The following is a 19459-nucleotide window of genomic DNA, read 5'->3' as shown; positions in this document are numbered from 1 at the left end:
GGCGCGGCGGGCGGCGGCCTCTGCCCCGGCGGGGTGGGGGGCGCCGGGGGGTGGGGTGGGGGCGCGGGCGGCCGCTCGCTCTATCGGCGGCGGACCTTCCGCGGGGGTGGGGGGTGCGGGCGGTGCCTGCTGCGGCGGCGGCATTCCGCCGGGGGGGGGAGGGGTCCGGCCGGGGGGGGGGGGGCGGGCGGCGCCGGCGGCGGAGTACCTAGGCGGCGCGGACGGGAGGAGGGAGGAGACCGAGCTGTGGCGCGATTTGGGTGTGGCGGCCAAATCGAGCGCCGCAGCTGTGGCGTTTTTTTGTGTGGCGAGCGAGCTGTACCTCGTCTAAGATTGTGTGACGCGCTAACCTTAGTATAGGATCCAAACGCTAGCCTAACATTGTGTGGCATGCCTAAGGTTAGACGGTGGCGGCTTAGGCAGAGCTCCAAACAGGCCCTTAATTGGCCACACTTCAACATAGATTCGGATAACTTTTAGAAAATCTCGTCGAACACTTGAAGAATTTTCAAATAGCTCACGGTAGCAAGAAATTTGAAAAAAAGAAACTTGCATTGCAACGAGGCCGGAACAATATTGCAGAACTGGTACTGCCATGCCAACCATTGTGTCAGTATCTGTTTCCACGTGCGCACCACTTTACAGAAAAAAAATAATTTTGGGTACGCATATGTCCCATCACGATTTATGGCATGCGATCTCTTGCATTGTGGAACAGTGGAGAAGATGTCAACTGGCCGAGCAAGCGAGCACATGATCAGAGCAGTGATGTTCACGTACCATACTATTAGCTAGTAGCTACACTGTGTTCCAAGACTATTCGAGCGAACAGTGATCAGTGTACACTAAACAATCTCACTCCGGTTACTTGCATTGTCAATTAAAATAATTAATTTATATAGTTTGCATATATCTATATATGGCTGTCTTCACACACAGGTATATGTACATGCACTCACAAAGAAGAGTGTATGTATAGATACGTACTGCTGCCGTGCGAATCCATTCTCACTTGTTCCTCACGAAGAAGATGCTTAGCTCCGGCGCGCTATCGCCGCCGCGGGAGGCGTTGTCGCCGCCGCCGTCGGGGTTGATCATGTAGAAAGCCTCCGAGTCCCGGGACCCGACGACGCGCTCCACGCGGGCGCGCATGTACGTGAGCTCGCCGTCGGGGCCGGCGCCCGCGCCCGCCCTGCCGTCGGGCGGCGGCGGGAGCACCCCGGCTCCCATGGACACGCCGCGGAGCAGGCGCAGGACGTGGCGCTCGTCGTCGGACGCGTCCTTGCGGCGGATGGCGTACCCGGCGCTGCGCCCGTTGCAGTAGACCGCCCAGACGTACTCCTCCAGCAGCGGCCGCCTGCGCCGCGCGGCGGCGGCCACGCCGCGCGTAGTGTCGCTCTCCAGCGCCAGCCGGACGGTGCCCGTGGCCATCTCCCGGTGCATCGCGGCGGCCAGCATGGGCAGCTCGATGAGGAACGCCGGCGGGGACCGCGTGTCCTCGTGGATGGCCAGGCTCAGCCGCCCGCGCCGGTGCCCGAACAGCGTCACCGTCGGCGCGTGGTCCGCCAGGAGGGCCCGGCCGCTGTGCCGCCCCAGCATGGCCGCCATCTTGCAGCCCGTGGTGAGCACCGGCAGGAGCTTGAACATCTTGAAGAGCCCCAGGGCGCCGCCGCCGGACCCGGCCCCCGACAGCTTCGCCCGCCGCTCATCGGTTGTCGACGACGGCCGGAGCAGCGACCGCAGCGCCGCCGGGCTGTAGTCGATAAGAGATGGCATCGGCTTCGATTGATCGATCTCCGCGGATTTGGTGCAGCTGATAGCTGCAGGCCTGCAGCTTTCCACCGATCGATGGATCAGCCCCGAACCAGGGGGGGAAGGAGGAAGTCGATCAGCCACCTCGTTATTTATGTGCTGATGATGAGGGAGACGGGACGTTTGGTGGTCGATCGTTTCGATTCTGCGCCTTGGGCTGATCTGAAATGGACTGCGCATGTTCTGGGCTTGCTGAGATGATGTCTGGTTTCGTAGTACATGCAGGCTAGTCAACTGCTGCAAGGACGGATGTTCATCAGTACGGCCCAATGCTTTCATATGCTCGGGGACTTGCACAAACTTTCCCGGTTCGCTTTTGCGGAGACAAGTGATGGTAGTAGTCTAGCAGATGCGTGGCTTTGCGCATCAGGTCATGGGAGGCGTTAAAAAACTTAAAACTCTGTACTGCAAAAGCCATGGTTGGGGGCAGCTCACTGGCCATCGGTGTTCGCTGGTGCATGAATGCACCAGTGGAGTGGAGTTGCAACTGTATTGGACGGTACAAAGTGCGGGCGGATCCCAATAGCGCAGCCCAGTCCAAATTTACGGCCCAGTCCAAACCTAAGTCTCAGTCGGGCCGGCCTTTTGCCAAACATGTGGCCTATCTACTGAGTCGGGCTCGGCATAAAAACTATTTAAGCCCGGCCCGGGCTGTGCCCCCTCATCATCAGCCCCGCCGTGCAACAAACGGGCCCATCTGAAGCTTCTGATCACGTGACTCGCTTAAAGATGGCAACGGATAAACTATCCGCGGATATTGTCTCTGGATATCCATACCCACGATCTAAAAACTATATCCGAACCCATACACATTACCCGTAATGGATAGCAAAACGTATCCATATCCATTACCCGCAGGTAACGGATATCCGTGGATATATCCGCGTGGGGGTCGGCGCTGGGGCCCGGGGGCCGGACCCGGGGGGGTGGGGGGGCGGGGGGGGGGGGGGGCCTGGCGCGGGCGGCGGCGGGGGTGTGGGGGGACGGAGCTGGGGCCTGGGGACTGGATCCGCCGCCACCCGGGCCCGCGCGGGGACGGCGCTGGAGCCTGGGGCCGGATCTGGGGAGGGGGCGCGCGACGGAGATGGGGTCTGGGGGCCGGATCCGCCGCCGCCGGGGGGTGGCGGACGGAGCTGGGGCTTGGGGGCCGGATCGCCGGCGGCGGGGAGGAGGGTGCGGACGGAGCGCTTGGTGCGGGTGGACCGGGGGGCTCCGGCGGCGGGGATGGAGGGGCCGGCGGCCGGATCGTGGGGTCCGGGGGGCCTGGAAGGGGGGCGGCGGCTGGAGTGGGAGTAACGGATATATATATATATGGATCCACATGTTAGATGCGGATTTCGGATTTCGGATATAGATATTAATTTTTGTTACCCGTTTCAAAAATATCCGTAAATATTTTTTATCCGTACACGTACCTATGGATAGTACCCAAACTCTTAGTCAGCGGTTTTTTTACCCGCGGTTTCGCGGATAACTCGTGTCGGTTGCCATCTTTAGACGCGCTGGTCGTCGGCTCGGCGGAGTCGTGCGTGCCCGGCGTGCCCCGGATATGCTCGGGCGCCTCCCAACGAGCACGCCTCTGCCGCCGCTGCCCGCGCCTCCCGCCCCCTCGGTCGCGTCCCTTGCCGCCTCCCTCCCCTCTCCGGTTTCCGCCGTCGCCGCGTCCCGCCCTCCCGGCCCCGCGAATTTCCCGCAGATCCGCCGGGTCCGCGCCCCTGAAGCGGCTACGGGGATGTCGTCGTCCGCTTCCAGCGCCGAGGGGTACCCCGCCGCTGGCGGCGACTTCACGGAGGTCGTGATCGTGCGGCACGGGGAGACGTCATGGAACGCCTCGCGCATCATACAGGTGCCGCTTGCTTTTCGTCCCCCATCCATCGCATAGGCCTTAGAATCTTCACTGCGGGATTAAACTGGAGACCTAATGCGATGGAGGAATCCTGTAGGACCTAACATGTGGCGCATTAGATTTTAATGTTTGGACTAGCATAGTGTCTGTGCGTTAGGTAATATAAATTTACCTGATAGGTTTCTCTAAATCCTTGCTACATGTAGGGACCTTGCAGGGAGCTCCCGAAACACATCTCCCGCCGATTCTCTCTGAAAAATGCTTTCGCGCCACCTCACCCAGCTTCGCGCGCCACCACTTCGTTCCACATCTCGCGCACACCCCGTTCCTCTTCCTCCCCTCCTCCAGAACGGCTCCCTGGCCGAAGCGGTCAAGACGGCGCCGCCCCCGCGGCGTGTATTTGCGGCTGCGGCAGCTAGTACATAGGTACGTATTTGCGGCACGAGGACAAACAGCCCAATGGATTGACAGCCCACATAGAAATTAAATGGATTACCAGCCCATGTAGATTTCAAATTTGATTTACTCCCTAAATATGAGGAACTGTTGGAGACCAACCTTTTTTTGACTTCCAATACTGGTTTAGCAAATCCCTAAATATAGATTTAGGGAGCTAAAATTTACATAACTATTGGAGCTGCTCTTAGTGGTTTGTCCTATGCTGGGGTAGAGGCTAGTCCACAGTTTTGGGGGTCCGTGTTGGGAGGACAACAAAATGATTAGACTGCATATCTGCCAGACTGTTACTAGTATCGCCTTGATTAGTTGATTTTGATCTAGTCATGTGGCCAATTAAGTGTTTAGTCAACTAGCTAAGAGATGTTGGTTGAGTCCCTGCTTCCACTGCATATAGTACGGTTCAAAAATCAGTAATGCTTCTGTGCCTGTTGAGACTTGGAAGCACATTAACAATCTTTGCCTAACAGCATTTAGTTCTTATTTTAATTTTCATTCTGAAACTAGTGATGTCATTATTCAGGTGGTTGTATCTTCAGTCTCAACTCTATCCCTAGAAAAAGGTCTCAGCTCTAATATAATCAGAGCAATTGTTTGCTCTTTATGACCTATTAACATTCATCCTCATATGGTGCATATGTACTTTTCTCAAATAATCCATGCCTCATGTGATATGTCTATGGAAATCGGTAATATTTTCCCACGCGTGCATTGCTAAATTTATTTGCTAGGCCTTGGGATAAGTTATCTTATTTCTGCTCTTGGAGTACGTTGAGTTTATCTGAAAGTTGTTGGGCAGTACTGCAGTACATAGCATTACTAACACACTAATACAAATCAAAAGAAAGACAATGGTCCTGATTCACAACTTAAATGTTTGCATGATGGAATGGAATGCATGGTTTTTTTCCCGTACCATAACCAGCTAGTTATAATCACAAACCTGGTATCTTGTCTTAGATCAGGAAATTATAACTTGCTAAACCATGTATTGTTCATCTCTTTGATTGTCAACATAATAGCTTTCCTTTTCTACTTACTTTATACTGGTATCATATCTGAAATCCTGCACCAGGGACACATGGATGCAGAGCTGAATGATATTGGAAGGCAGCAAGCTGTCGCGGTATGGTATGACTTATACTGATTTTCGCTAGACATTCGTAGTAGCATTTCTTATGTGGAATTTTATTGAAAAGGTCGCCCATCGGCTTTCTAGAGAAGTGAAAGCAGCTGCTATATACTCATCTGATCTAAAGCGAGCTGCAGAGACTGCGCAAACAATTGCAAGAATCTGCAATCTACCAAATGTATGTGTATTCTACTCATCCCTGCTTATGTTACGTGGATATTTTAGCATGATACATTTCTTCTGTGCTTGGAAGTATACTGCTTGTAAATAGTTCAGTTGTTTGTAATAAAATTCTTAACAAATGCAATGCTTAATCGTCCAGGTTGTGTTCGATCCAGCACTGAGAGAAAGACACATTGGGGATCTGCAGGGCATGAAGTTTCAAGATGCTGCTACAGAGAGGCCAGAGGCTTACAAAGCTTTCATGTCCCACAAGAGAAACCAACAAATTCCTGTAAGTTTTTGTTACAGCCTATGGACAAGTATTATGCTTAGCAATGTTGCACGTGCTAAATCGTGTTGCACTTGTATGAGTAATGTTGAGGATCTTCTGAAGCATAGATGAAGAAACTGTATGCTTTAAATGGCCAGTGATCAACCTTATGTAGGTAGTGACAAGTCAGACTGGAACATTGAGTAATTTTGCTCAACCAAATTATGTGCGCCTAGTAAAATGTATTGGAATAATACCAACCTTTTTGTATCCTATCACAGGCTTTATTGCTACATCTGTAGACAACTTGAACTAATCAATCTAGTCAGTCCTCATTGGTTATACAGTTGATCTAGACAATCGAATCATTACACAAGCAATTAAGTTAAGAAAAAAATCTTATTGGTGGAAACTGTTTAGCTAATATGTGTCTTGAAATAAAGAGCTTTAGTTTCAGGGATTATCACATTTGGTTTCAAGTTTTTCTTTAACTAGATTTATGCATAGTTTATTGCTGTAGATTCTCTTATGGATTGTTTCCTGAGTCCTTGAGTTTGTTTCTCAGGGTGGTGGAGAGAGCCTTGATCAACTGTCAGAACGATGTGTGTTGTGCTTGTACAACATTGTCGAGAAACACAAAGGTAAACTGTGAGCTTCATTCTTAACTCCTTTTGTCCCGTGATAAGTCCTTCATTACAAATTCAGGTTACTGATATTTCCATAGACATGATTACTTTGATTGTTTTAGACATGTCGCATCGATTCCATTTAAGATGATGGTTTACCTACACATGCATGTGACATGCCGAGTTACCTACGAGCTGACGAAGTAGTTCTCTGTTAACAGGTGAGCGAGTGATCGTGGTCTCACACGGCGGCACCATCAGGGAACTCTACCGGCACGCCAGCCCCACGAGGCCGCTCCACGGTAAGATCCACAACACGTCGGTGAGCGTGATCCTCGTGTCCGACACCACCGGCCGCTGCATCGTCAAGACGTGCGGCGACATCAGTCACCTTCAGGAGGCCGGGGCCGGCGTCCTGGAGAACGCCTTCGGCGGCGATAAGAACTCCGCCTGATTGCTCCGGATCCAGGACCATCGTGTACTTGCCGCGGCATTTATCACGTGCGGGGACGTCAGTCCTTTTAACTGTACCAATCATCCTGTTCCTATCATTTGGCCGGGCGATTGATGGCGCCCGATTCGGGAACGCGAGGGAATGAATTTCGCAGGAATAGTTATGATTTTGGCTGCTGGACTTTTATGCATGTGGATCGGAGACGGTCTGCGTTCGTCGCTGCGCGCCATGGGGATCGGAGGCGGTCTGCGTTCGCGCATGCTCGGCCTCGTCACCCAGTTTCGGCTGCTGTTCGAGCACAGGGATGGCGTTGCATCACTCGGATCGCAGCGGTGCGGATGCATGGCGTGCGACGGGGCACGGAGGCGCCCCGATGGGGCAAGGGCCGAGGAGGAAGTGGCGAGTCCCTGTCGGATGGGGGGACGCCGATCGAAGCCATTCCCAGCTAACCGATCGCAGGTGGCAGATCGCACCCCGTCCCTTTCGTCCAAAAGAACACCATGATTGCGGTGGTGTACTGGCTAACCACTCGTAGCGCGGCCGCAATGCCGATGACACAAACGCGTGCCGTACCGGACGGCGCTCTCTTTCGGCCTCGAAGCCTCCGCGCGACCTACCTGTACAACGACCGCCGCTGCCATGTCAGCTCGAGTCTTGGAGGCAACTTGCCAGCACGTGTTTACAGTATAGATGTACGCATGTCTGCACATGTACAAGCTCGGAATCAGATGCAGGTAGCTAGCAACCATATGCATAGATCAGCTCATACACACACGAGGAGGATGGGTGCACAATCACATGCATGAACTTGCAGGCCGAGATCGCCGGCGGCGGCGATCGGGACAGGAGGGGGGCGCGACGACGTCGCGCGCTGTCGCTTTTGGCCGCAATCCCCCTGCGCACCGAACCCACGGCCTGGGGGGAGCGGCGGGCATCACACTAGAAAGCACTAGCTAGGCAAGCGGCGCGAACGTGCGACGCGGAACGGGGACACGATTCCCGGCCCGCAGCCGCGCGCAGGCAACGCGACGATGGGTACAGTAGCACAGGGACGGCGGGGCCGGACTGGATCTCTCTCTGACTCCCTCCCCTGCTCGGAAATTCCACGGGGCCACACGACAGTCACACAGTGCGCGGCAGCTGCTGCTAGCTCGATCGGCCGTCGTCGATGCTACTAGCTGCTTGCTGCACGAAGGACGACGGCGATCGGATGTCCATCTCCTGCGTCCACGCGCTCTTGTCCTGGGCGTGGACGTGCCAGTAGCTCTTCGCCACGGCGTCCGGGTCCGCGCCCGCCGCCGCCGCCGCCGCGTCGCCGCCGCCGCCGGCCTTGCTGCTCCTCGGTGACCTGACCAAATGACAAGAGGAAGAAGATCAGCGTTTCTGTCATCAGTATACGAGCAATGCATCTCACTGCCAGGTAGTAAATTCGCAGCGAGCAACTGCGCGGGGCGCGATGCCAGTCAACTGTCAGAGTGACCGTGAGGTTGCTAGGCTAGGCGACCGTTTCCGGCGCGCTGGTTGGTGATCCGGCTACGCGCGCGCGTACGTGGACGACCGCGACACGTCCGTGTCTCAGCGGCATGGAGTTCAGTCGCGCGGAAAGCTCGAGACTTACGCTTACGCACGTCCATCTCGCGCTGACAAGGTGCTCGATCGCTCGTCGGGCGCGGGGGACAGAAAACCCCGCCGGCAGCCGACGGCCCCGGCACATGGCGCGACGCCTCGTGGCCTCCTCCGCCCGGAAAGCGGCGCGCACTCGCGGCGTGCCGGCGGCATAAAAGATCGGCAGCCTCTGGCTTTCCGGGTGGCGGGGGTACGTGGCGAGCCGGGGTCTCCGTCCCGGGGGCCGCCGGGGGAAAAGGGCTCAGGGTGCGCGACGTGGCCGGCGGCGGCGGGAGCCATGTGCCGGGGACTCCGAGCAGGCCGGAGGGCGCGGAAAGTGCGTCGCGATTCCGTTGAACGCCTTTGGCATATGCAGGTGAACCGGGAACTTACACGTACCGGCGGAATATAAAATCTGAACTGGACTTAGAGATTCGTTGCTCCCATGCACAGGCGCACACGAGCTGAAGGATGGAAATATCGCGGTCCCTGCAGGCAATAATGTGCGCGGCCAATCTAGCTGCTCGTTGGTTGGAAAACGAGGTGCCTACCTGCAGTGTTGACAATATTCATTTGGTGGCACATCTTTTACAAAAGCCAAATTAAATTGGCTGCACCTACAAATTGGGTATGGTCCCCTTTTTATTGGACGCCGTGATGGTTTGGCCGACAGAATTTATAAAAAAAAATATTACTTATTAACGGAACATATTGTATATTATGAAAAAAAATCATAGTGACAATCTAGTAAAATTCAATGTTTTTTTTTGCCAATTTATGTAAATTTTATATATTCATCATGATCAAAGGTAGTGATGTTTGATGTAAGACAAACCTTGATAACTTTATATTTTTGCTAAAGAAAGTACTAACTTATTATTACTGCAGCTGCTTACTTATAGGTGTGTCTAGCAACGGCTAGAGTGCGAAACCGTTGTTAGTGCCTCTTGGCATGGAATACACATCGGCCAAATATCTCGTCAACTAGGTTGAGTTTGTTGAGGTTCAGCAGTCGTACATATCCGCGGCACCGTTCGGGAATGGATTCTTGCACATTAAGTTCCTTTTTGTTCGTCTTTGCTGAAAATGGCCTCCGGGCGGATCAGATCTACACGCTGGGATACCGCTTGGACCACTTCCTGACTAGGGGAGGGAGGCAGCGATGATGGATAGCTCTCGAAACTGTGGCGCCCCTCTCCCTCCCTCCCCGTTGTCTCTCACAGCTCAGCAGGGACAGGAACAATATTCCCTGCCGACTTGGCATCTCCGGGGCCAGATTTTCCCAGCTCCCTAGTCACTAGTCTGAATCTGGCAAACGACTAATTCCGGGAACAGAAATGTACTTGCAGATGGAGCAGCCGAGATGTTTTGTTTTATTTTGTTTTGTACGGGAGTTTTTGTTCTTGTTAAGAGATCGGAGGACGCGCGAATCGAAACGGATTGACAATGGTGAATGGATCAATAGGAGGAAGAAGGAGCTCTCACTGACCTCCTCTCGCCGATGACGCCGTCGATGATCACATGCGCAATGTGCACGCCGGCCGGCTGGAACTCCCTGGCCAGCGACTGGGACAAACCCCGAAGGGCAAACTTGCCGCAGCCTGCACGCGTGCGTTCCAAGAATTAGCTTTGCCAACAGAAGCAAGCAACCAGCAGAAGCGCCACGCCGGCCGGCCACTTACTGAGATCGGAGTAGCCGGCGAAGCCGGTGACGGACGCCGAGGAGCCCGTGAAGATGATGGTGCCCCTGCCCCGCTCCACCATCCCCGGGATGACCTGCCGCGCGTCCATGTGCATGGTCAGCGCGCGCAACCGGAGAGATCGAAGTTGGGGTCAAGGTCGAGTGGACAGATTGGAAGGGAAGGAAGCGGCGTACCTGCTGCGCGCAGTGGAAGGCCCCCGCGGCGGAGACGGCGAGCGAGCGGTGGAAGGCGTCGGGCGTGACGGCGAGGAAGGGCGTGGGGCGCGGCGCGGGCGCGGCGTCGTCGGCGGGCGGTTCGCAGGCGATGTAGACGAGCACCTCGACGGGGCCGAGGGAGAGCACGCCCTCGAAGGCCTCGCGCACGGACCGGGCGTCGGCGCAGTCCACCCGGAGCGCGAACACCTGCGCCTTGGCCTCCTGCGCGATCTCCTCCGCCAGCTGCGACAGCTTCTCTGCACGCACACGCGCCAACAAGAGCCGTTACTTGCTAGTGATCCACACGGGCGCCGACAAGAGCCGGCGGCGGCGCGCGGCCCTGAAGAGAAGGGAGGACGATGAAGCCAGGGACGTGCCTAGGTCGCGGGAGAGGATGGCGATGGTGTATCCCTCGGAGGCGAACTTGCGCGCCACCGCCGAGCCGAGCCGGGGCCCGACGCCGACCACGGCGGCGATGCCCCTCGAGGAGTTGGAGCCGGACACTGACCTCAGCATATGGGGAGAGGGAGAGGGAGAGGGAGAGGGAGAGAGAGAGAGAGAGAGAGAGCGGAGGCGCAAGCGCAACTTGGCCGAGACAGCAAGCAGCTCCCGTGTCCAGCAGCAGCTTTGAACTGCGATTCGTTGGTTTTGGACTTCGGAAAACAAGGTGGCTTGTCCCCTCGGTTTCTCCGGTGCCTTTTAACGGCCGCGCCGGAGCACCGAACCAGCCCAAAAATGGCGTCTGGTAAAGAAGAGAGGAGATTCTGGCTGAGAACACATTCTGGCTAGCGTTGGCCTGGCCTCCTGCCCTGCTCGACCAGAGAGATCTCGAGCACCGACTGCACAGCGCTGAGCTGCTGCTGCTGCTACCGCCGGCCCCTCTACCTATTCGGACACCGCCCTGCTGTACCCTGCGAAGTACAACTCATGCTGACGAGATGCATCGCCGGCGCCGTGCATGGACCATCATATCTCTGGCGTTATCCGTTCCGCCATTTGTTTTCTTGGCCAACAGCCAACAGCTTGGACCACAGTAAACTCTTAGTATTACGCTACGGGCAAGCATGGTTTCCTTGTCCTCGCAAAAGAAAAAAAAAGGAAGGAAGGAAGAAAAGGGTATGGTATGGTTTCCTTGTGTAGTCCTGTATGCTTAGCTTCCTCGAAACACATCACATCAGCACAGCCTTTGCACCGATAAATAAGACGACATGCTGGTTTTCAGCTGGCTGAAAACAGAAAGCTTTGTTCGGTCAAAGACCTCACATCCTGCAATAAGCGCTCGGTAGTACTCCTATGTGGGTTTGAATGTGAGCAACTGAGCATGTATTTCTCAACCTCGAACCCAATCACCATTTTGCCACTTTGACCGTCATTGTCTTTGTATTTCTGTTTGTGCCTTGTGACTGAAATTATCGACAAAAAATATTGCCTTACATTCTACCCATGCCTATCCCTACGAGCCTCAAGGCGTAATACAAACATTAAGGTTATATTTAGCAGAGCTTATAGAGCAACTTCTAAGCTGAATACAGGAGAAACTCTACTAAATAGTTTTTCTGAGAGATGTGATTCTATGCTGATTCTAAGAAGTGGTTCTGTGAAATGAACTAAGTAATTGGAAGCTGGAAAAAATAGCTTCTTCGTTCTCTCTCACACTAAATTTATTTTCATAAAATTAATCTTAAAGAATCGTAAAGAATCACTTACTTTTAGCTAGCGAATCACTTTCTGTGGAGAATGGAATCAGATCGACCCTAACATTTCACCGCTCATATTATGAGATCGAGTGGCACCCGTTTTACTCAAACGGTGTGTGAGCATAGCACCAAACACTACCAGCATCATGGCAGACAATGAGACAACTAGGATAGGAGCGGGCAAACAGAAACAGCATGGCTCATCGCCGATGGATCTCCCGTGCCAGCGGCGGCCGGGACCCAGGGAATTGGGATCGGGATGGGGATACGAATCCTCGCAAGTTGCGACGCGCTCAGGACCACGGCCCCCCCGGCAATGGCAGCAGCGCCGAACTGTAAGCCCGAGTACGCCGGCTGGACACACTTGTGACTGCCGGATCCAGCGGGGATTTCGCGTCCGCTGTTCCTTTCTCGGCTGCCCGGGGGGCGGGGTTGGGGGGTTGGGGGGGGGCGGGGGCGGTGCGGCGCGGCGCGGGGGCGCGGGGGCTTTTCCTTCTCTTCGATGCATTCGTCTTCCAGCGAAGAAGAGCGAGGAGAAAGGAAAAACAGATGGGCCGTGGGCCGTGGACGTGCAGGCCACCAATGGGCTTCCTCGGCGGAGTCCCCCCATTGGTAGCCCAGAACGCATGCAGGTGACGGGCCGGGAGCCCAGAGTTGTTACAGTGGCATGGCTTGGCCCGTTAGGCCCGTTTGTTAAACGGGCCTAGTGGACCTGTCCTTTACCAGCCCAAAACTTCTTGTCGGACCATGCCATGACCAATCTCTCACACACAGGGGGGACGAAACAAAATCATCGGTTGAAAGAGCAAGAGTCTCGGCCCAATCAAGCCTGCGTACAAATAGAGCGAGAGCGCATCCACGACGTTTGTATTGTACTCGTATGCTCTACGAGGCCAGCAGGTATCGGAACCTGAACTCGTACGGCAGGACACGCACGGGCGGGGCGGCGGCGGCGGCGCGGACTGCGTCGCGCTGCAGCTCGCGGGGCAGCTGCAGGCACACCCAGTCGACGAGGGAGCCTGCGTCCTTGGCGAAGTCCGGCAGGCACCAGTGCAGGAGCTTGGGTATCGCCAGCCCGCCCGCCGGCGACACGCCGACCGCGGCCTCCAGGTACTCCCGCTTCGCCGCCTCCAGCTCCTCCTCCACGCGGCCGGCCGTGTAGACCCTCACCTGCACGGACAAGAAAGGAAAATATGAGGAGGGGTGAGCGAATTATGCCGGACGGCTCCGCGGTTAAAATCATTTGCGCCGAGACAGCCCGGAGGACAGAAGCGGACATCGGACATTCAGAGCACCTAAAAGTGTCGCCTGCTTTTCTGAATGATTGCCTACGCCATGACTGAATTCTTGCACTGAAACAAAAGTACTACTGAAGATGAACGAGGAGCTGTCAAGGCAGAATTACGACAGACTGACTAATTGGGAAGAACACTGAACGGACTTGGTTTTGCTGAAACTGCCAAAATGTTTCTGAAAATTCACTTTCCAGTAGATCTCCCCGTAGTGGCGGACGGCAACTAGCTTTGAAGCACCAGTAGCAGTATCGGCTGTGTTGTATTTTATTGTACCCTATTTAAACTGTGCAGTACTAAAATGCGACTTGATCAACACCAGCACATGCTTCGATCGTTAGCTATCACGTCCTGTCCCGTCAGATGATAAATTCTAGAGGAAAGATTTCACATTGTTGCAGTTGAAAAGATGCACCGCGACAGCACCTTTCCTTCTGTCAGTCCTGTATCGGGGTATGGAGTTGTACAGTGCGAGCGAGCAAAAGAAGTTCAGTGGGGCCAAGCAAGAACTCACCGCCGGCGAGGACCAGCTGCCGCAGGAGAGCGCGAACGTCACCAGCGGCTCCGGCCACTCCAGCCCCAACACGGCCATACCATACTCGCTCTTCGCCCCTTCCGCGTTCACCTGCCCATCCATGTCAGAATTCCATCGTCACAACGCGATCGTAGACGATGATGGTTCAGAGTTTTTCAGCCCCTTTTTTCAGCCAGGCTGGGGACGATGATCGCGGCCTTACATGCTTTGCGTCGTAGGGCAGCCTGAGGACGAAGTGCTCGATGGTCATGGCGCTCAGCACGCGGCCGCCCACGTTGATGGTCGCCTGCGGGGAAGAAATGAACACCAGCCAGTTCACTCATGTCAGAGATTTCTCAGGCAGTATTCCCTGCAAATGCTACGCGTGCAAGTATCGAGAGAGGCGAAGGAAGGAAGTGAACATGGGATGGGACCTTGGTCATCATGGCCACCAGCGTATGGGGGTTGGTAGGTGCTCCGTGCTCAAGAAATGCCTGGAAATGCAGAGTAAACAGGCAAGCATCAGTGCCAGGTCAGGACATGCCGCTGGAACCTCTTAATGTATCCAGTGTTCCAGTTAGGCTGCGAGTACCACGGAAGACGTGCTGCGGTCAAAGGCTAATGCTGCCAGGATCGCAATTATTTAGGGCTCTGCTCATGATTAGGGAGACAGGAAGCATTTTCAGAACTAAAGTTTAGTAACTGGTACTACCAATATGCTGGGCACAGACATGCTTTGTCTTTTGCTCAGTATTCAAACAGAAATGGTTCAAAATTTGAACCTACACACATCATCACAACCGCCTCCAGTTTTACCTTATGTACAGGTCTACAGGATGAACATGCTTGTGATTCACAAGTTGTGAGTTTAAATTTCGGACGGTCCCCCCAAATTATATACACACTTCCTGACAATGCGAGTTGGCCATCGACGGCAACGGCTAAGATGAGTTCTAAAGCTACGAATCATGGATGCTGAGGGGAGAAGCAAAGGGAGGCCTCAATGATGGGCGACAGACAGCTTACGTTCATCATGCAGGAGTTGTAGGTGTTGATCCAGAACGCCAGCCTCTGCTGGTGGGAGAGGCCCACCAGGTCAACCGAGGAGAGCTTCCGGAGCAACGCCCTGATTTTTTTTGGCAGGTACACGACGATCATTCCATGATTCCATCAGCACGCGGAGTCAAACAGACTCCAGCTCACCACACCACAGCCACATCTAAGCTTGCACGAAACAGACTACCAGTAGTAGTTACCGATCGATCAATGGGAACTCACTTCAATCTCCGACCGAGAGCGGCGGCGGCGGCGGCGTCGCCGGCAGAAACATTCGTGTCGAACGAAGCGGCGTCGACTGATCGGAACTGCTTGTACCGGCCAATGTCTCGCCATCCAAATTTATCTAGGACCCCGTAGGGATCTCCGGTGCCGGCGCAGGCGCCGTCTGAGCTGCTCTCGCAGGAACCGGAGACCGACGGCGACGATGCTCGCTCCTCGTCTTGGCTGCCGGAGGTGCTCATCTGTGACAAGATGGTCAGCAGGCACGTCAGTAGCTCCTCCGAGACTTTGTTCGCCGCGGTTGAGGCCGTGTCTGAATCAATGCCATTGCTGCCGTCGATAGCTTTGTGATCTTCCACCGTACTGGTTGTCTGAAATGGAAGATGAGCATGCAAGGACATCAGTCTGAAACTCTGAATACTGAATTCAGATTCAATGTCAGCTGAGAATTAAGTCTGTTACCTGAACGCCAGCGCATTTCTCCGCTGGCGGTGCCCGGCATTTTGGCACATTACTCAAAGGCGCCCGGCCAAAATCTCTGCACGAGTTCGTGCCACACGATTGGTTCTCCTTGCCCGGACAATCACCGTGGCTCAGGGAACGGCCGGGCCTTCTCGGTGTCTGCTTGACATTGGTGGCTCGCTTCAAAGATGACCAATCGGCGGCATCTTGATCGGAAGCCTGACGCGACGAGGTGGACACCTCTGAACTCTGCACCTGGGCCGGAGTCTTGTGCCGTGCTGGCGTGCACCGGTCGCCGTCCGGGAAGTAGGCGCTCTTAGCCATGGAGGTGATGATGGCCTCCTGGTACAGTCCCTGCCGGAAATTGACGACCTGCTCCTCGAGCCGGACGACCTCCTCCTCCAGGACCGCGACTTCGGCCAGAAGCTCCAGCGTCTGGGCACAATTCGGATGAAGCGGCGATCAGAATGAAATCAGTTCGAAACTGCAGCGGATTGTGAACTGATGGAATTGCAAGCGAGCAGGGCAGTAACCTGAGACGGCAGATAAGGGGGCAGGCGAGGCAGAGCGCCCAGCGGCCTCGTGAACGCCCGCTCCAGAGCTCGGTGGACGTTCTCCTCGTGCCGTAGCTTCTTCCTCAGCTTGTCCACCTGCACCCATGAATGGAAAACGCTGGATTTTCTCAGCAAAAACGCAAAGAGCAAAGAATCAAACGAGAGATGGGACGCTGTACATCTTGCTGCAGCGCAATTTTCCTCTCTCGCCGCGACTGGCTCCTGTTCCTGATGCCCTGCGCCGTCGCGCTGGCGGAGGACGCCTTCATCGCCACCGGCGCCGTCCTCGAGACAGGCGGCCTCCTCTGCTCCTTCTCCATCGCCTTGAACAGAACACGAAATTCGAGTCAGAGAAAGAGCAGGACTCAGACGCCGGCAGCGATCATAGATGGGAGTACCGAATTCGAACTGCTCTCTACGGCGACGGATCCGACCGAGCCCATTTCAAACGGTTGCTAGAACCAAGCCAACCAAATTTAGCTCAGAAAAGCATGGAAGAACAAAGTGCGGAGCACACAAGCGGCGTACTACCAGTCCTTGCTGACAGCAGAGAGCAAAGCTCATATCTCGAAGACACCAAAAGCAGCGGAGAAAAGACTCGAACGCAAAGAATTCGAGGACCCATCACCATACGGTGGCTTGAAAGCCGCCAGCTTTCCGATCCGAGGAGCACGCAGGACGCCGGGAAACCAAAAATACCTTCTCGGAGACCGCCCGGAACGGAGACGCAGAGAATATCATCATCGCTCGGGCGCTCAGCTCAACGAAAGGCGCAAACTTTCCCGACGCCGGAGCCCAAGAAAAGTAGAGGGACGGTGGCATGGCAGCAGCACAGCGCAAGGCTTACTCACTTTCTCGTTCCTCGGGGCGGCCCTGGTGCCGCCGCGCGCCGCCGCCGGCCTCCGCGCCGCCCTCCCGTTCATCGTCTCCAGCGGCGTGTGCATCCGCCCCGGCCCCTCGACGCGGCAGCGCGGAACGCGCGGGCCGGGGGACACGAGTAACGGAGATGCGTCGAGCCGCGGGCCGAGGCGGGTGCAGAGGAAGAGAAGAGGGGGACTAGCGACTACTAGGTGGCGGGAGGAGCCTTGATGGGTGGCATTGATGGCGGGCAGAGCAGGGCGCCCCCCTGGAGCTCCGGGGGCGAGCGGTTTCTATTCTTGCGCGGAGCCTGGAGCCGGACGGCCGGACAGAATTTGGCGGCGCGGGATTAGGGTTCGGGACTCGGGAGGCGTGCCGCGGCGAGGAGGTGGGCGTGTCGGCGACGGCGACGGCGGCTTGGCGTCTCTCGTCTCAACTCTCAAGCGCGTGGCGCGGTGGGTTCGTTCGAGACGCCCTTTTTGATCTGGACCGGACCGGACCGAGGCACTCGGCGGCGGCAACGTACGTGCGGGCGGTGCGGGTGCGGGGCGGGGCTCGTTATCTTTTCCATTTCTTTTTGCCGTGCCGACTTGCCCGGCGAGGGAGAGGCGATCACTTGGCGGGGTGGGGCGGCGGGGCCGGCGCGGGGCGCGCGTCCGCCAGCGTGGTGGATACGCGGGCGGTCCGGGCTCGTGCCGGCCAGAGCGGCCAGAGCTTTGTTTCGTGGCGGCGCGGGGTGGCGCCGTGCCGCGGGCGGGTCAGCGCTGGGCGCCGGTGCCGCGCGGCCAATCATGAGCGCGGCGTGCGCTCGTCGCGGCCGGCCGCGGTAGCTTTCCAACCGGCTCCCACCACCCTCCCAGGAGGAGGAGAGGGATCATCAGCCCGCCTGCCCAGCGGCCACTTCCATGGTTTTTTCACCTTCTGTTTCCTTGGGTGGTGGAGTGGCAGCTCTCGGTTTGACTGTTGGCACGCTGTAAAAAACAAGGGTGCCTTTCGCCTTTTACTGAAAAAGGAAACTGGGGTTGATCCCTGCACGGTCTCGGAAAAGCTGACGCAGAGGGTTGGCTCAGTGTTTTAAGCGTGTGCTCCTGGTGTTAATGTCGTGTCATGAGCAATGTGTCAATTACCGTATTACCCTAATTTTGGGGCCTAGCAAACCGAAATCAATCTCAACTTGCCTAATGCCTAGAGATTCAGATTTTGTTTGGTGGGATACTGAGATCAAATCTCACCAATGCAATTTGGCCCACCGTGGCACCATATGTTTATGCTTGATGAGCCCAGAAACTCATAGGTGGGGTTTTATGAGCCTAGAAACTCAATTAGGAAGATATTCTTAAGGTGTTTGGAGGTTCAAATTAGTTTATGATCTGACAAAACGAGTATCACCCGATCGAGACAGTTTGGCTTACCATGCATTCACGCATGTGTGCTGAGACTAATCGCCAATCCTGCAGAAAAGAAGGGGAAAAAAAACCTTGCATCTCTTGACTGGCAATAGCGGCATATACCAGGTATTCATGTGTTCTAAGTCGTTTGAGTAGCAGGGGAGGAGCTAGAGGGTGGACCATGTGGGCCACGGCCCACCCTAGAAATTCGGCCAAAGTCTTTTACTCCTCGATCTTTACTCTCGTTCATACTATTTCGGCTGGTTCGCTGCCCAGCTGCATTAACCGTACGCTTCTACTTTTTCCATCTCTTTTTGCAGCTATAGTTCTCACGTATATGTTTTCGATTTGATCATATTGCATCCGACAAATGATACACTTGTACATTGGCATGTTACATATACAATGTTAAAATAAAAGTTATGTTAAGTTGAACCATCCTAATATGGAATGCTAGCTACGCCACTGCTAGGTAGGGTGACAATCTAAAGGTACTAAAGGCTCCGAAAATTGGTTGGAGAGTGGAAACATCTTCGTTCGTTCAAAACAGTTTTGACCTACCATCATCCATGGACACCATCACGCTCTCGATCATCGATCGGTGCATGTGAAGCAAAGACGCGTTTGTCGCCGGCGGGCCGGCCGCCGCTGCACGGCCAGGCTCGCGGCCACGTGCTTCTGGGCGCCCCCGCGGCGCTGTTCGTGCAGCCGTTGAGCCTACCGCCGGCCACCGCACCGCCGGGGGCCTTTACGCGAAAGGCAGCCGTGGCGAAGTCAGCACCACGTCTCCTACTCCGTCTCCATCCCTGCAAGGCTACTTACCACCAAGCGGACAGGAACAAGAGTGGCAGGTGAAAAGCGTCGGATTTCGCATTGCAGAGAGGCGAAATTCTAGGTCACGATCGGTCGAGATGATCCTCCGCTGGATAAAATCTGAACAGGAAAAGAAGGTGAGAAACCATGATTCCTGCCTAGATGCAGGACAAGATAAGGATCAGTGGATCAGGATAAGCTACCGTACGTTTGGAAATCGGTGCCTTCATGTGCAAAAACGTAAGCTCTGTTTGCTGATTTTATTTTTGTTTTTCTTTTCAGGCATTAGATTGGGTTGCTAATTGCATAAGTTTCTGCACTGCATGGGGGGAGCACATGACG

General features: G+C 55.3%; 4 protein-coding genes across 7 annotated transcripts; 1 reads left to right on the top strand and 3 right to left on the bottom strand.

Annotated features, from left to right (window-relative positions):
- Window positions 1-1008: 1008 nt before the first annotated feature.
- LOC112898619 (protein MIZU-KUSSEI 1-like) lies at window positions 1009-1776 on the bottom strand. Its single transcript, XM_025966974.1, has one exon. The coding sequence runs from the start codon at window positions 1774-1776 to the stop codon at window positions 1009-1011; it is 768 nt and encodes a 255-aa protein (XP_025822759.1).
- Window positions 1777-3311: 1535 nt separating this feature from the next.
- Window positions 3312-6943, top strand: LOC112897327 (phosphoglycerate mutase-like protein 4). Its single transcript, XM_025965604.1, has 6 exons — window positions 3312-3658; window positions 5190-5240; window positions 5314-5424; window positions 5569-5700; window positions 6245-6320; window positions 6527-6943. Exons 1-6 carry the CDS (start codon window positions 3362-3364, stop codon window positions 6757-6759), a joined length of 900 nt encoding a protein of 299 aa, XP_025821389.1. The 5' UTR covers window positions 3312-3361; the 3' UTR covers window positions 6760-6943.
- Window positions 6944-7413: 470 nt separating this feature from the next.
- On the bottom strand, window positions 7414-11268 carry LOC112897328 (uncharacterized oxidoreductase YoxD). Its single transcript, XM_025965605.1, has 5 exons — window positions 10639-11268; window positions 10241-10518; window positions 10047-10140; window positions 9854-9965; window positions 7414-8107 (listed from the first exon to the last, which is right to left on the bottom strand). The coding sequence occupies exons 1-5, from the start codon at window positions 10775-10777 to the stop codon at window positions 7906-7908; spliced, it is 825 nt and encodes a 274-aa protein (XP_025821390.1). The 5' UTR covers window positions 10778-11268; the 3' UTR covers window positions 7414-7905.
- Window positions 11269-12738: 1470 nt separating this feature from the next.
- Window positions 12739-17331, bottom strand: LOC112898548. 4 transcript variants are annotated; one of them, XM_025966882.1, is made up of 10 exons: window positions 16910-17331; window positions 16238-16381; window positions 16038-16154; window positions 15505-15939; window positions 15043-15413; window positions 14791-14890; window positions 14199-14258; window positions 13988-14071; window positions 13765-13875; window positions 12739-13128 (listed from the first exon to the last, which is right to left on the bottom strand). In XM_025966882.1, the coding sequence occupies exons 1-10, from the start codon at window positions 17000-17002 to the stop codon at window positions 12844-12846; spliced, it is 1800 nt and encodes a 599-aa protein (XP_025822667.1). In that variant the 5' UTR covers window positions 17003-17331; the 3' UTR covers window positions 12739-12843. The 4 variants fall into 4 exon arrangements, with proteins under 4 accessions (XP_025822667.1, XP_025822670.1, XP_025822669.1 ...); XM_025966885.1 differs by having other exon boundaries at window positions 16906-16925; XM_025966884.1 differs by lacking the exon at window positions 16910-17331 and adding an exon at window positions 16758-16817.
- Between the last annotated feature and the right edge of the window lie 2128 nt (window positions 17332-19459).

The sequence above is a fragment of the Panicum hallii genome, chromosome 6, assembly GCF_002211085.1.
Source record: "Panicum hallii strain FIL2 chromosome 6, PHallii_v3.1, whole genome shotgun sequence".
In the NCBI taxonomy this organism is placed as follows: domain Eukaryota; kingdom Viridiplantae; phylum Streptophyta; class Magnoliopsida; order Poales; family Poaceae; genus Panicum; species Panicum hallii.
Note: the sequence above shows the minus strand (reverse complement) of the source record. Positions and strands in the feature narration are given on the sequence as shown.

What these genes read in the sequence shown, in the direction of transcription:
- LOC112897328 (XM_025965605.1), bottom strand. Translation starts at nt 10,777, where the DNA reads ATGCTGAGGTCAGTGTCCGGCTCCAACTCCTCGAGGGGCATCGCCGCC. An exon ending in CATCCTCTCCCGCGACCTAG is followed by an intron (nt 10,519 to 10,638) that starts GCACGTCCCTGG and finishes GTGTGCGTGCAG; the next exon opens with AGAAGCTGTCGCAGCTGGCG. An exon ending in CGCCGGCTACTCCGATCTCA is followed by an intron (nt 9,966 to 10,046) that starts GTAAGTGGCCGG and finishes GCACGCGTGCAG; the next exon opens with GCTGCGGCAAGTTTGCCCTT.
- LOC112898619 (XM_025966974.1), bottom strand. Translation starts at nt 1,776, where the DNA reads ATGCCATCTCTTATCGACTACAGCCCGGCGGCGCTGCGGTCGCTGCTC.
- LOC112897327 (XM_025965604.1), top strand. Translation starts at nt 3,362, where the DNA reads ATGCTCGGGCGCCTCCCAACGAGCACGCCTCTGCCGCCGCTGCCCGCG. An exon ending in GAATCTGCAATCTACCAAAT is followed by an intron (nt 5,425 to 5,568) that starts GTATGTGTATTC and finishes TTAATCGTCCAG; the next exon opens with GTTGTGTTCGATCCAGCACT. An exon ending in CATTGTCGAGAAACACAAAG is followed by an intron (nt 6,321 to 6,526) that starts GTAAACTGTGAG and finishes CTCTGTTAACAG; the next exon opens with GTGAGCGAGTGATCGTGGTC.
- LOC112898548 (XM_025966882.1), bottom strand. Translation starts at nt 17,002, where the DNA reads ATGCACACGCCGCTGGAGACGATGAACGGGAGGGCGGCGCGGAGGCCG. An exon ending in AAATTGCGCTGCAGCAAGAT is followed by an intron (nt 16,155 to 16,237) that starts GTACAGCGTCCC and finishes TCATGGGTGCAG; the next exon opens with GTGGACAAGCTGAGGAAGAA. An exon ending in TGCCCTACGACGCAAAGCAT is followed by an intron (nt 13,876 to 13,987) that starts GTAAGGCCGCGA and finishes ATGGATGGGCAG; the next exon opens with GTGAACGCGGAAGGGGCGAA.